General features: G+C 37.7%; 1 protein-coding gene across 1 annotated transcript; it reads right to left on the bottom strand.

Moving 5' to 3' along the window:
* Positions 1 to 386: 386 nt before the first annotated feature.
* On the bottom strand, positions 387 to 10,478 carry LOC131310786 (alpha-xylosidase 1). Its single transcript, XM_058337991.1, has 3 exons — positions 9,897 to 10,478; positions 8,308 to 8,990; positions 387 to 2,543 (listed from the first exon to the last, which is right to left on the bottom strand). Exons 1-3 carry the CDS (start codon positions 10,127 to 10,129, stop codon positions 664 to 666), a joined length of 2,796 nt encoding a protein of 931 aa, XP_058193974.1. The 5' UTR covers positions 10,130 to 10,478; the 3' UTR covers positions 387 to 663.
* Between the last annotated feature and the right edge of the window lie 1,246 nt (positions 10,479 to 11,724).

The following is an 11,724-nucleotide window of genomic DNA, read 5'->3' as shown; positions in this document are numbered from 1 at the left end:
TAAAACGGGGTTTAGACGGATATGGTTAGACACGCGCTGGGCCTGGAAGGGGGAGACAGGTACAAAACGGGGTCGGCCCGAAAGAAGCCCGTTTGAATTGAGGGTGATTTTTCATTTCGGGAAAATGACGGCCACGGACGTGTTTTAATAATTAATACTCGTCAAAGACATTTTTAACATTAACAAATATTTTCAACATGTCCTTAGTGGATACAGAGTATTAATTATCAAAACATGTCATGGGCGTCATTTTCCCTGGAATTTCTCAAGTATAGTGGGGTTTTATACGACTTTGAAGACAAGAAAGGATTGCATATTTGCATGAGGATAAAAGAGTTGTGCAAAAATCATTTTCCTTCCACACAAACAGAGGAAAAAGAAACAAATTTGGGATCATAAATTGAGAAACTGCATTAATTAATACTACTATTTCAAAGTAAAAAACAACAATAAATAAGCTTAGAGCACGCAAATGAGATCTGTTACTCACTCTCTTGGCCTTTTTGCCTGGAAAAGGATGAGCACATTTTTAGCCCATCTCCTCTCCATTAACGAGAACTCTTGATTGGAAACTCAAAATAGATTCACCTCTAGAAAAAGCAAAAAATAAATAAAAAATACTATAAGCAGTCCAAAGAAAGGTAGAGGAATTTTTTTCCATCTTCAACCCCTGCTCCTCATTTTCCATGACATTTTGAACTTCTTACCCACAGGCAATTCCAACCCCGTGACATCTACCATCATACTCTTCTTCTTGTCTCCTCCATCTTCGAACTCCTGAGGAAATTTCTGTTCCGTCGCGCTTATCTCCACTTTCAAAGTATCCACAACTGGAATTCCATCAACCTCAAGTGCAAACTTCCCCCCAAATCCTTCCAGTCCCAACACAGTCACCCTCTCGATGGTCCAACCGTTTTCTAGAGCAAATTTACTCTCCTCAACATCTGACCACACCTTCACCGTTTCATCACTCACACTCGAGTAGAAATCAACATACGATGAATACCCATTTCCCAGTTTCATCTCTGGGAGCTCATCATCGTCCAGGTAAAGATTTCCTTTGGCTTCTCCCTCTTTCACACCCGCCGGGAAGGTCACTATGAGGCTAAAAGGCGTGGTTCTTGCTTCTTTGGAGATCAACCCACCTCGTTGCATTGGGAGAATGGTGTTTTGGTACAAATGCACATTAATCACATGCAATGGTGCATCAAGTGTCAAGTAATGAGCCTCCTTTGACACAATTGCTTGTGTCATGTCAAACAAACTGTACCAAGTACCGGGGGGGAATAGAACTTTCACCTCTGATTTCCCCTCCTCAAGAACCGGGGAAACCATAACGCTGCTTCCTAACAAGAACTGTGTGCTCAACCCATAAACCTCGGTCAGATTTGGGAAAGAAAAGAAAAGTGGCCTAGCAATTGGCGCACCGCTCATATGAGCCTCATAATTCAATGTGTACAGATATGGAAGCAACTTATACCTCATACCCAAAGCATTTCGCGCAGATTCGGCCACTGATTCCCACTGATAAAGCTCCTGCCTTGGGGAATAGAAATTTGCATGATCTCTCGAGAAGGGGTAAAAGGCACCTAGCTCGATCCAACGGTTGCAGAGCTCTTCTGTAGGTGCTGGATAGAACCCACATATATCTGAACCAACCATAGGAACCCCAAATATGCCAAAGTTTAGCATAGTGGAAATCGAGTATTTTAGATCATCCCATGTCCCCTTATTATCACCAGTCCAATGGGCAGCATAATGGCCCGAACCAACAAAAGTGGAACGCGTTAAGATAAAAGGCCGCTTCCCCTCAAGGCCTTGAAGAGCAATGTGAGTTGCAATGGTTTCAGAGAAACCATAGAGACTATGGGCATCATACTCCAAAACTCCATTGTAATGAACTGCACTAGTTGCTATGGTCTTGAACCCTATTGGAACTTGCAAACCAGAAGCATTAATCTTGTAAGGCGGATCGTCCCACCTCGATGTCGTTATGTTTTTGCAATCCAGACAACATATCCAACCGGGACCGGTCCCAGTCGGGCATTGCTTTCCCTTTGGGATAGTGCACAAACCAGAACAAAAATTTGATGCTTCATTCATGTCGATCCATAGGCCATTCACAGGGACAAGTTCGTGGAATCTCTTGATTTCATCGACCCACCAGTCAACTGTTTTTGGGTTAAGGTAATCAGGGAAGTTAACTGCTCCAGGCCAGACTTGGGCAAGATAGGGTTTTCCCTCATATTTTATGAAGACATCATTGGCTATGCCTCTTTGATAGACGCCGTAAGTGGAATTAACAGAGATTCCAGGGTCAATGAGAACAATGTACTTCATGCCTTGGGAGTGGATTTTGTCTAGGAATGCTAGTAACTTTTCGCGGGGGTAGCTGATGGGGTTGAGGGTGAAGTCCTTGTGGAAATCCATGTGATCGTCATCGTTCCATATCACGTCGAGCGGGATTTTTGCCTTCTTGTAGTTTTCAACTACGTCTTCGACTACAGACAGGTTGTGGTAACCCCATCTGCATTGGTGGAATCCTGTACCATAAAAAACGAGTAAACTATGTCAGTTGGAGATCCGTTCTTAAATTTCCATCGTAATGGGACGCACAAAATCTTGATACCTAATTCTCATGCAAATGATATGGCATTCAAGAAAAATTACTACCCAAGTGAACGGGGATCCTGCTACGAAAAGAAAGGACAACAATCAAGCAAATCTGCAACAAGAGTTAGACAATGCACCATGCCCAAGAGCAACATCTGTAGGATTATTTTCCAACATGAAGAGCGAGAAAGGACTTGGCAATGTTGGCATTTATAGAGGGAGAAAAGGATTTCTGTTATGAAAAGTCTAGTCAAATTATTTCTGAAGGACTGACTGTCAAGACTACTCAACTTAAGAAAAGGTACCAAATCCAAGAGCAGTGGGATATAAGTAATCTATATGCAAAAGGCAAATCGCTATGCATTAGTTAGGCTAATTCCTAAATTTTTTTTCTGGGATTTGAAGCGATTTGCTTTCTTGTTTTTTTAAGCAAGCTGTACTAGATCAATGTTTTCAGATTAAACCAACATTGTTAAGATGAATGTGGAAAATGATTCATTGCGAAGCCAACTTTAGTCTTGAGGTGCTGCAACATAAAATGGCATATGGTAACAACATCAGGGATGACACCAACTTCATTTCCGGTAATTCTGTCTACCAAACAAAGTGAAGCTGAAAACTCAAAATCAGTTTTCATGTTTTGATTCGTTTCTCATGTGATTATGCCCAATCATTTGCAAGAACGCTACCTTAGTTTTTGTCCCCACCCATGCAAAGAAATCAACTTGATCAAATATCAATCGACACATAAACAAGTCACTTTAAATGGATGACTTAAGCATAAAATTTTATTTGTTGTCCATTTTTGATGATTTGTTCATGGGTTTATCAATGTCTCATAAAGTTGATTTTTTTTACATGAATATGTTCTCTACAGGTCCTACAAGACTAATGGTTCGGATCATGATGTTAGGCCCTAGGCAGAACAAAAGAATGGCTTGGCTTGGAGGGACATGGTGAATTAAAGTATGGAGGCGAGATTACCCCGAATATCCCCTCATTTGTAAGATGCCTCTGCAGTACTAAAGGCTTGGCCTAATACGCTGAGCCAAAAAAAAAAGGCCTAATAGCCTAGTAAGTAGGGGTAGCAAATTAAACCCAAACCCATTCATTAAAAAATAGACCAAACCCAGCCCATTTATTAGCTAGGTCAGAATGGGTCCAATCCATTTATTAATTGGGCTTAATTGGGTCAACTTAAATGACCCAATAAATCATGAGTATAACCCAACAAAAAAAAATCCCATTTATCAATCAATATTCTCCCCCCTTCCTCTTGATTCGCAACCTCTCTCACCGAGCGACTTGGGTCTGTTCTTCTCGTCAGGTACGTCTCTCTCTCTCTCTCTCTCTCATGTGTTTCGTTTAGAATTCAGAAACCCAATCCATTAGTCCCAATCTATAATTTCATATGCAAACGGTAGAATGGGAAAATGCATACTGCAATTTTTCCCCCTAAATGCCAAACGTATATTCCTCTTTTCAATTTAACTCCAGAATTGAAATACTCACGTCCTTGGAATGAAGAAGAGGAGAGTGAAACAGAGAATCACATTTTACCACTATGCCTCTCTGCAATTTCTCTCTCTCTCTCTCTCTCTCTCTCTCTCTCTCTCTCTCATTTTACTTTACAATTGTCCCATTTTTTTAATGAAAAATACGAGAAAAAATCATACAGAACAAACAGTTTTGTGATGGTAATATGGTAATTAAGTGTACAGGGATAATTTGGTCATTTTACTAGTAGAGATAGTATGATAATTTTAGTGTACATTGGTATTTTAGTCATTTTAAATTTTAGTATATAGTATTTAATTGGGCTAATGGGCAGGTCAGGTTTGCTTTTTAATAAATGGGTCGGATTGGGTATGAGTAATTAGGCGGGTCGGGTTTGCTTTTTGATAAATGGGTCGAATTGGGTTTGTGTAATTAGCCTCATAAATTAATGGGTTTAAATAGGTCAATGACCCATTAAAGACCCGACCCACTTACAACTTGCTCAATTTGGGCCAAACTCGCTCATTTGTCACCCCTACTAGTATCTCTTGAATATTGGCAAAAGCTGGCTTTGTTCGTTTAGTAGTTTCGGGTATTTTAGTTTTGGTAGTGGGTACAGAGAGAAATAGGATAATGATTGAAAAAAAATGTAATAAGAGAGATAGGAAGAGAAATAAAAATAATAATTAAAAGAATAAGGTAATGATTGAAAATAAAAATAAGGTAATGATTACAAAACAAAATTAAAACTATTCTAAACTTTTAGAAACAAACAAGGCCACAATCACTGACATTATTAGCATAGGCGGGACCATACCAAAAAAAAGAGAGAAAGCAAGGACAACTTTCTGTTCAGGACCAGAAAGTGATTGATCGATTATCCAGTTTTCACCCACCCCATGTGGGAGAAGATAATGTTTACAAGGACAACATGATATGCACGAGTTTTGTAGTCATTTTCTAGGATCCCCTTGTTGCTTTTCAGCAAATAAAGAAAAGAAGACAAAGCCTTCATAGTGATCGATCGATTATGTTTTGACTGTCTCGAGGTTATCTAGTCGCGGAGAAAAGAAGACAAAGCTTCCATAATGAGATGATAACAACACTGTAATTTTACGCACATTCCTAAACTTTACAGCATCTCACCTTAGGGCTCGCTTGGATGCAGATAAAAAATCGAGGGTAAAAAATATGAAGGAAAAATAAGATAGTAAGGGATATTAATTTTGATGGATTGGCCCACATCGATTTGAAGTTTATGGAAGGAAGATAAAATATTATGTGGTTTGAATGAGGTATTAAAAATATGGATAAAATTTGACTTTATTTGGATAGTTTATAGAATTGGGGGATAAGAAGGGATTGATGATGGAAAAAGCTGTCAAATGACTATTTTGCCCATGTGCAGTGTTAAATTTGATTATGTATTAAAATAAGTATATAAATTTCAAAATCAATATATTTAATCAATTTTGGACAATTGGAAATATAAAAAAATAAATTAATTAAAAAATGTCTATTCTAAAAAATTTATATTAAAAAACGTTTTTTAACTATATTTTTTAATATATAAATAATGTAAAAAAAAAGTGTTTCAACTTTCAATCCGTTTGAACCAGTGCGAAGATCTTATTTTTCTGAACATTTTATCTTAAATGATCATAATGGATTTTTGGTTTTAAGGCCTTTCAATGAGCACCCTAAGAGAGCTCTGAAACTAAATAAAGAGTCTTCTGGTGCTCGTTGAAAGGCCTTAGAGCCAAAAATCCATTATGACCATTTAAGATAAAGTGATCAGAAAAATAAGATCTTCGCACCTGTTCAAACGGATTGAAAATTGAAACACTTATTTTTTTACACCATTTATATATTAAAAAATATAGTCAAAAAATTAAGTGTTTCGATTTTCAATCCGTTTGAACCGATGCGAAGATCTTATTTTTCTGATCACTTATCTTAAATGGTCATAATTGATTTTTGACTTTAAAGCCTTTCAATGAGCACCCTAAAAGAAAGAACCCTGAAACTAAATAAGGAGTTTTTAAGTTAGGAAAAGGGGATAAACAGGGGTGATTCCGTCCAAATTTCACCGCTCTATAGCCGGATAAAATTTGGGCAGCCCTAGAGGAGCTCAAAAGTTTCTTGGGTGAAACCCCTGTACGGGTGAAAACAAAGAGTGGAGGAAATGAAATGACCTTGGGCCCACCCCTTTTACCCCCTCTTTTATTTTCACTGCTCTCTTGACTCCATCCAAGCAAGCCGTTAGCGATTTACATCAATGATTTCGTCTGGCTCAGCAAACACATCATTAAAGCAAGATTTTATAGTAGAGAAATATGCAAATTTGATTTGATCAGGTATCTATAGACTTTGTTCAGTCAACTTAATTCTTTCAGGAATGAAATGTCTATCCGGATTTACAAGATGAATAACTTGATCGTCAAGGTGGAATGGTTGATTGCCTACTAAAGCAGATTGGACGCTGTAATCTATTTAAAATGGACGACAAGGAATCGTAATCCAAAAAAGAAAGATATTTATAGCTTTTCTAATATGTGAGCCTAACCTAACGAGATAATTCCGGAGAATTACCTACTTTTTTGTCAAAAAGATAGAATATCATATATCAAGGAAACCGATTTTTCCTGGCACGAAACTCACTCTTGGATAACAACACGTTGAGAGAATTGTCTTGGTGTACAAAGTGAGGAAACATAAAATAAAGGGGACAACCCACCAACCCCGTTTTTGTCAGTACTTATATACTAATTAATCCACCCAAACGTTTTTTTTGGGTGCATCGGAAAGTGACAAAATAGAGTTACTGATACTAAACATATCCTGGAAGTCATAGGTCTGCAAATGAGCCGAGTTGAATTTTGTCGAGCTCGAGCTCGGCTTGTTTACTTAACGAGCCAAAAATTTGAGCTTGAGCTCGAGTTGAGCCTTAACGAGCTAAGCTTCATCATTTATTAAACGAGCCTCTTTAATCAAGCCAAACCTCCGTTCATGAGTCGAGCTCCACGGCTCCACCCATCTTGTTTAGTACTTAAGCTCGAGTTCGGCTCGTTTACTAAGCAAATCGAACTAAGTCGAGCTCGCGAGCTGCTCGATCATTTGCAACTCTACTGGAAGATGTCAGAGGAGAAGCTAGCCTGTTTCTTATCCCTTAATCGCAATATCAATCGGAGTTTATCCAGATCAAAAATGAAAATAAAAAATCAGGGCTTATCGACAAGCCACACGGTGGGCCGGTCCTAGACCTTGTCACTTACGATTGTTTGATACAAGGATTAGTTTAGAGGTTAAAGATTTTTTATATCATCTCCTAGTGTGTGTTTGTAGCTTATTGTGACGAGTTTGGATGATGAGTTTTCTTTATGAAATTGGACAATTTAGCATAATGACTGTGTAGCTGCACATAGACAATCTGGGTTCAACGGTTCAACTCTTACGTTGTATGATGGGTTTGGTTAGAATTAAGATAATATACAGATTTTGTCTACCATATGACCACAAAAAAAGTTAGAATTTCCTAACTTAAAAACTTAAACGAATGATTAATCTCAAAAATTATAATGGAAAGCTCAATAAAAAATTGCAAAAAATAAAAAAAATACCGAAATAAGTTCTGAATAAAAAAAATTTCAAGAACGCATAAACTTAATCCTGCATAAAGCTCATAAAAGTAAAACCCTACATGCTGGCCAATCAGTAGTTAAAAACTGAGCCAAACAAAGCAGCAAGCTAAATGCTAAAACTCGGACCAAAGTTTCGGTGAAAGGTGGAAAAGTTAACCTTTTTCAGCCAAAATCTGAAAAAAGTAACTTTACTTTAGTGTTGGGATCATAAAGTCTCAACTACAGTATCGTACAATAAAAGGGCTTAACTACTACAATATGGTACTCCATTGTAGTAAATTATTTGTCCTTCTCTAGAGTTAGTATAATTTTACCATTGATTACTCTTGTGATCTATAATCTTTTATAAATGATTTTGAAAACGTTGTTTAAAATATTAATTAAAATTTATCAAATAAAATTTATATTGCATATAAAAAATATTTTTAATTAAAAAATACTATAATTAATTTTTTAATTCGGTTAAGATACAACGATAGACTAAAAAATTAGAAACAGAGGTAGTACTACTGCTACAATAAAAGAAGCGAGAGTAGGGTTAAAATAGGAAACTTACCCAGAGCCCAGTAAGGCATAGGAGCAGGCCGGCCAATCAACGCAGTATACTGATCAACAACAGCCAGAGGACTAGGCCCAGCAAAGAAGTAAAAGTCGAAAACACCCCCAATAACCTTATAAGTCAAAGAATCCCCCCTGTAAACCACATCCATCCCATTACTGTTCAACAGCAACACAGCATGGGCACTGGCCTGTCCACCCACATTCCTTAAATCCATATAAACCGGGTGGGACCCATACAAGTCCGTGTTCAGATTGATAGCCGATACATCGGTTGTGTACAGAGTGTAGGGGTCGTTTGGATACAACTTAATCCCATGGGGTTGAGTGTTCTCCCCCAGCCCATAAAGCGAAGCTTCTTTGGGCAATTTTGTGGAGATCTCGAGATATTGATCTTTAAAGACCAAATCACCATATGGGTCTGATCCGTCTGAGCTCGAATCGAAAAGGGTTTCGCCGTTTGATTTCCTTTTCACCGCGAACCCAAATGGGTCTGATTTGTAGCTGAAAATTAGTTCAGAAGAAGAGTACTCGGACTCGGCTACTGGGTTTTTTCTTAATCTTCCGATGCTCTGTTTTGACGGTGGGGGCTGCTCTCTGGGTAGAAGATTGTACGGAACTTCCCATCTTTGCTTCTCTGCGTCTGTTATGTGGACCCTCAACCGATCTTCGGTTTCGTGCCTGGAATTTTTTTTAAAAAAAACCAGATTTATAATGATCACCCGGTTGATTTTAGGGAGGTTCATTAGGAACCAAGGAAGTGCGTTGTATGTAATCGTTGAAACTTAACGTTACTTTTTCTGCAAACGTTGAAACTTGTTTTCACACTTTCCGTTTGGTTGGAAAAATTTTCTCAGAATTTATAGAAGGTTTTGTTTGGGACTTGGGAGCCAGATTTTTTTTCCTTTTGATGTTTCGATAATCAAATGTACTGTATGTGTCAATTTGCACGCACCTCCACAAGTCATTGAAACTAGTTTTCCATTTTCCGTTTTGTTGAAAAAAAAGTATTCAAGGTTTTGTTTGGGAGCCAGAAGTTTTTTTTTATAACCAGATATCTGAGCCAGTTTACGCAACATTGACTAATTTCAAGACCTTGAAGTTCGATGATCGGACAAATCCCCGTTTGGGAGACAGATTTTTTGATTATGCATTTTGCATGTTTCGGAGCTGATTTTAAGATGCATTCTGCTAAATGAACTTAAGAATGTAGAATCTAAAAATCACATCAGGATTCGGGAATAGTTTTTTTTTTTTCTTAACTCTGATTATACTTTACTTGCAAAATTCTTCAACAAAATCTCTTACTCCAGTACCTGTCAGATTCTCATTATAATCCAAAAATCCATTTATTTTACAACTAAAATAACAATCCAGAATCTAAAAAGATACTCTGTCTCCCATCACCCACTAATCCTTATTGATGAATTCATTTTTTTTTGAAGAAAAACTCCTCCCTGTTAGATTCTCAAAGAAATATTTCGCTCAAAACATAAATGGAAAAGGGAAGAGTTTTTTTAATTTTATTTTGTAGGAACAGAGCATTTCAGAACAGTAGAACCAAACAGGGCCTAGTGGAGAACTTACTTGACATAGAGCTGGAGAAGGGGGATATCAGGGCCGTAGATACTGTTCTTTTGCTTGACTTGGAGGTGGCCCACAAGGCCACCATCAGGGGACTCTTCGATGGAGATCAGACGGTAGCCTTTGCCAATCTTGGGTGGGATGGTGGAGGCTGTATTTACTCCCGCCACACATTGGTTAAAAATTACAAGAAGTGTAGTTATTGTGAGACAGAGTAATGGAGGAGAAGTGGCCATTGCGTGGCCAGTAGGGGGGGAGTGAAGAGAAGAGGATGATTGGAAATGGCCACTAGGGGAGAGTCAAGTGTTGGTAACTGTTTAGGGTTTTAGAGATATATATAGAGATAGAGAGATAGAATGGGGGAAAACGAGGGGTGAAGAGTTATCACATGTGAGGTGGATTAGGTTGCTACATCCTCATGTCAATCGGAAAAAAAAAAAGAAAGGAAGAAAGGTTGCTACATCCTCTTGCATGTGATTGATGATGGTTCTTGGGTCTTTACACTATTGGACTGTTGTATGAAAGGAGATTGGATCCTCTCCCGTCCCTCCTCTCTTTTCTGTTCACGCGTGAGGGGGTACGAACCCGACAAAGCGAAAGGCAATTGTCTGATTATTTTTTAAATCTCATCAAAAATAATACGTACGGCAAAAGCATGTTCATGGGATACTGTTTGTTATGTATCACATCATATTTACCTCGAGAAAATGGTTTCAATTGTGTGTTGCAATGATATCTTATCATCAACCGTGCCCCACATTTTTGACCATGTCTAAAAAGAGAACGATATTGATTACTACTAATTAAAATAGGTTCCATAAAATTAGGGTAAATTTGACTGACCTCCCTTGATGTTTCTGACACTAGCATAAACTTCCCCTGAGGTTTTTCAAATATCACTACCCGCCGCCCTACTTTTTCTGACATTTCCAAAATACACCCTTCCATTAACTTATCGTTAGGTATCTTGACAGAAATGGATGAGTCATACTGATGTCATGTTATATGACATTCAAGCTGCCAAAAATACCCTTCCCCTTCCCCTTTAGCTTTTCTTTTCTTTTTTTTTATCACCCCTTTAGCCTTTCTTGCTAATATAGAACCCATTGTGTTTCCAACCACAGTGCAATTAAAATTTTTATTTCTTGTACGACAATGCTCATTGTTTTTTCTTACATCATAAAAAGTAAACAAATAAAGTTTTTCAATTGCAGATGTGTTTTTTTTTAATTTAAAAACAATTAAAGATAATGACTAAAGTTCATTCAAGAAGCAAAACTTCCTTTCTGTTATATACTCCAAAAAAATGCATCATTAGAGTTCATTTAAGAAACAATAGTAATTTTTCTCCTCACAAATATCGTAAATGTGTTTTTGGGTAATTTATTCATTTTTTTAAGAACAACAGCCACACAAAAAAGGCCGAGGGTGTACTTCTAGAATTTGCTAAGGCGGGGAATTTTTATCTTCATCCTTTGCAACTCACAAGGAACTCATTGTTGAAGCAGAGTGTAAAAAAAGAAGTTTTTTTTTTTTGGTAATATAGATCGTCCCGGGCCAGCTTGCGCACACCTTGGACTAATCCCTACAGCCCTCCCACAGCGGTTTCACACACATACGCGTGAGGTGAGGTGGTCTCAAAAGTTTTTTTTATTTTTATTTTTATAGGGGCATGGCCCTAAAAGTTATTATCAAGGAAAATCGAACCTGAAAACTTAAAATAGAGCACCTAAAAATGATTAAAGTGAATAATTCAAGTCAAAACGATTAGAGAACACATTTACCTTAAAAAATTATTTGACCTAAGCCATCTGGTAATCGATCTAAATTT

This window comes from Rhododendron vialii, chromosome 12a (genome assembly GCF_030253575.1).
Source record: "Rhododendron vialii isolate Sample 1 chromosome 12a, ASM3025357v1".
In the NCBI taxonomy this organism is placed as follows: domain Eukaryota; kingdom Viridiplantae; phylum Streptophyta; class Magnoliopsida; order Ericales; family Ericaceae; genus Rhododendron; species Rhododendron vialii.
The sequence above is the reverse complement of the archived record's forward strand: the minus strand, read 5'-3'. Positions and strand labels throughout refer to the sequence as shown.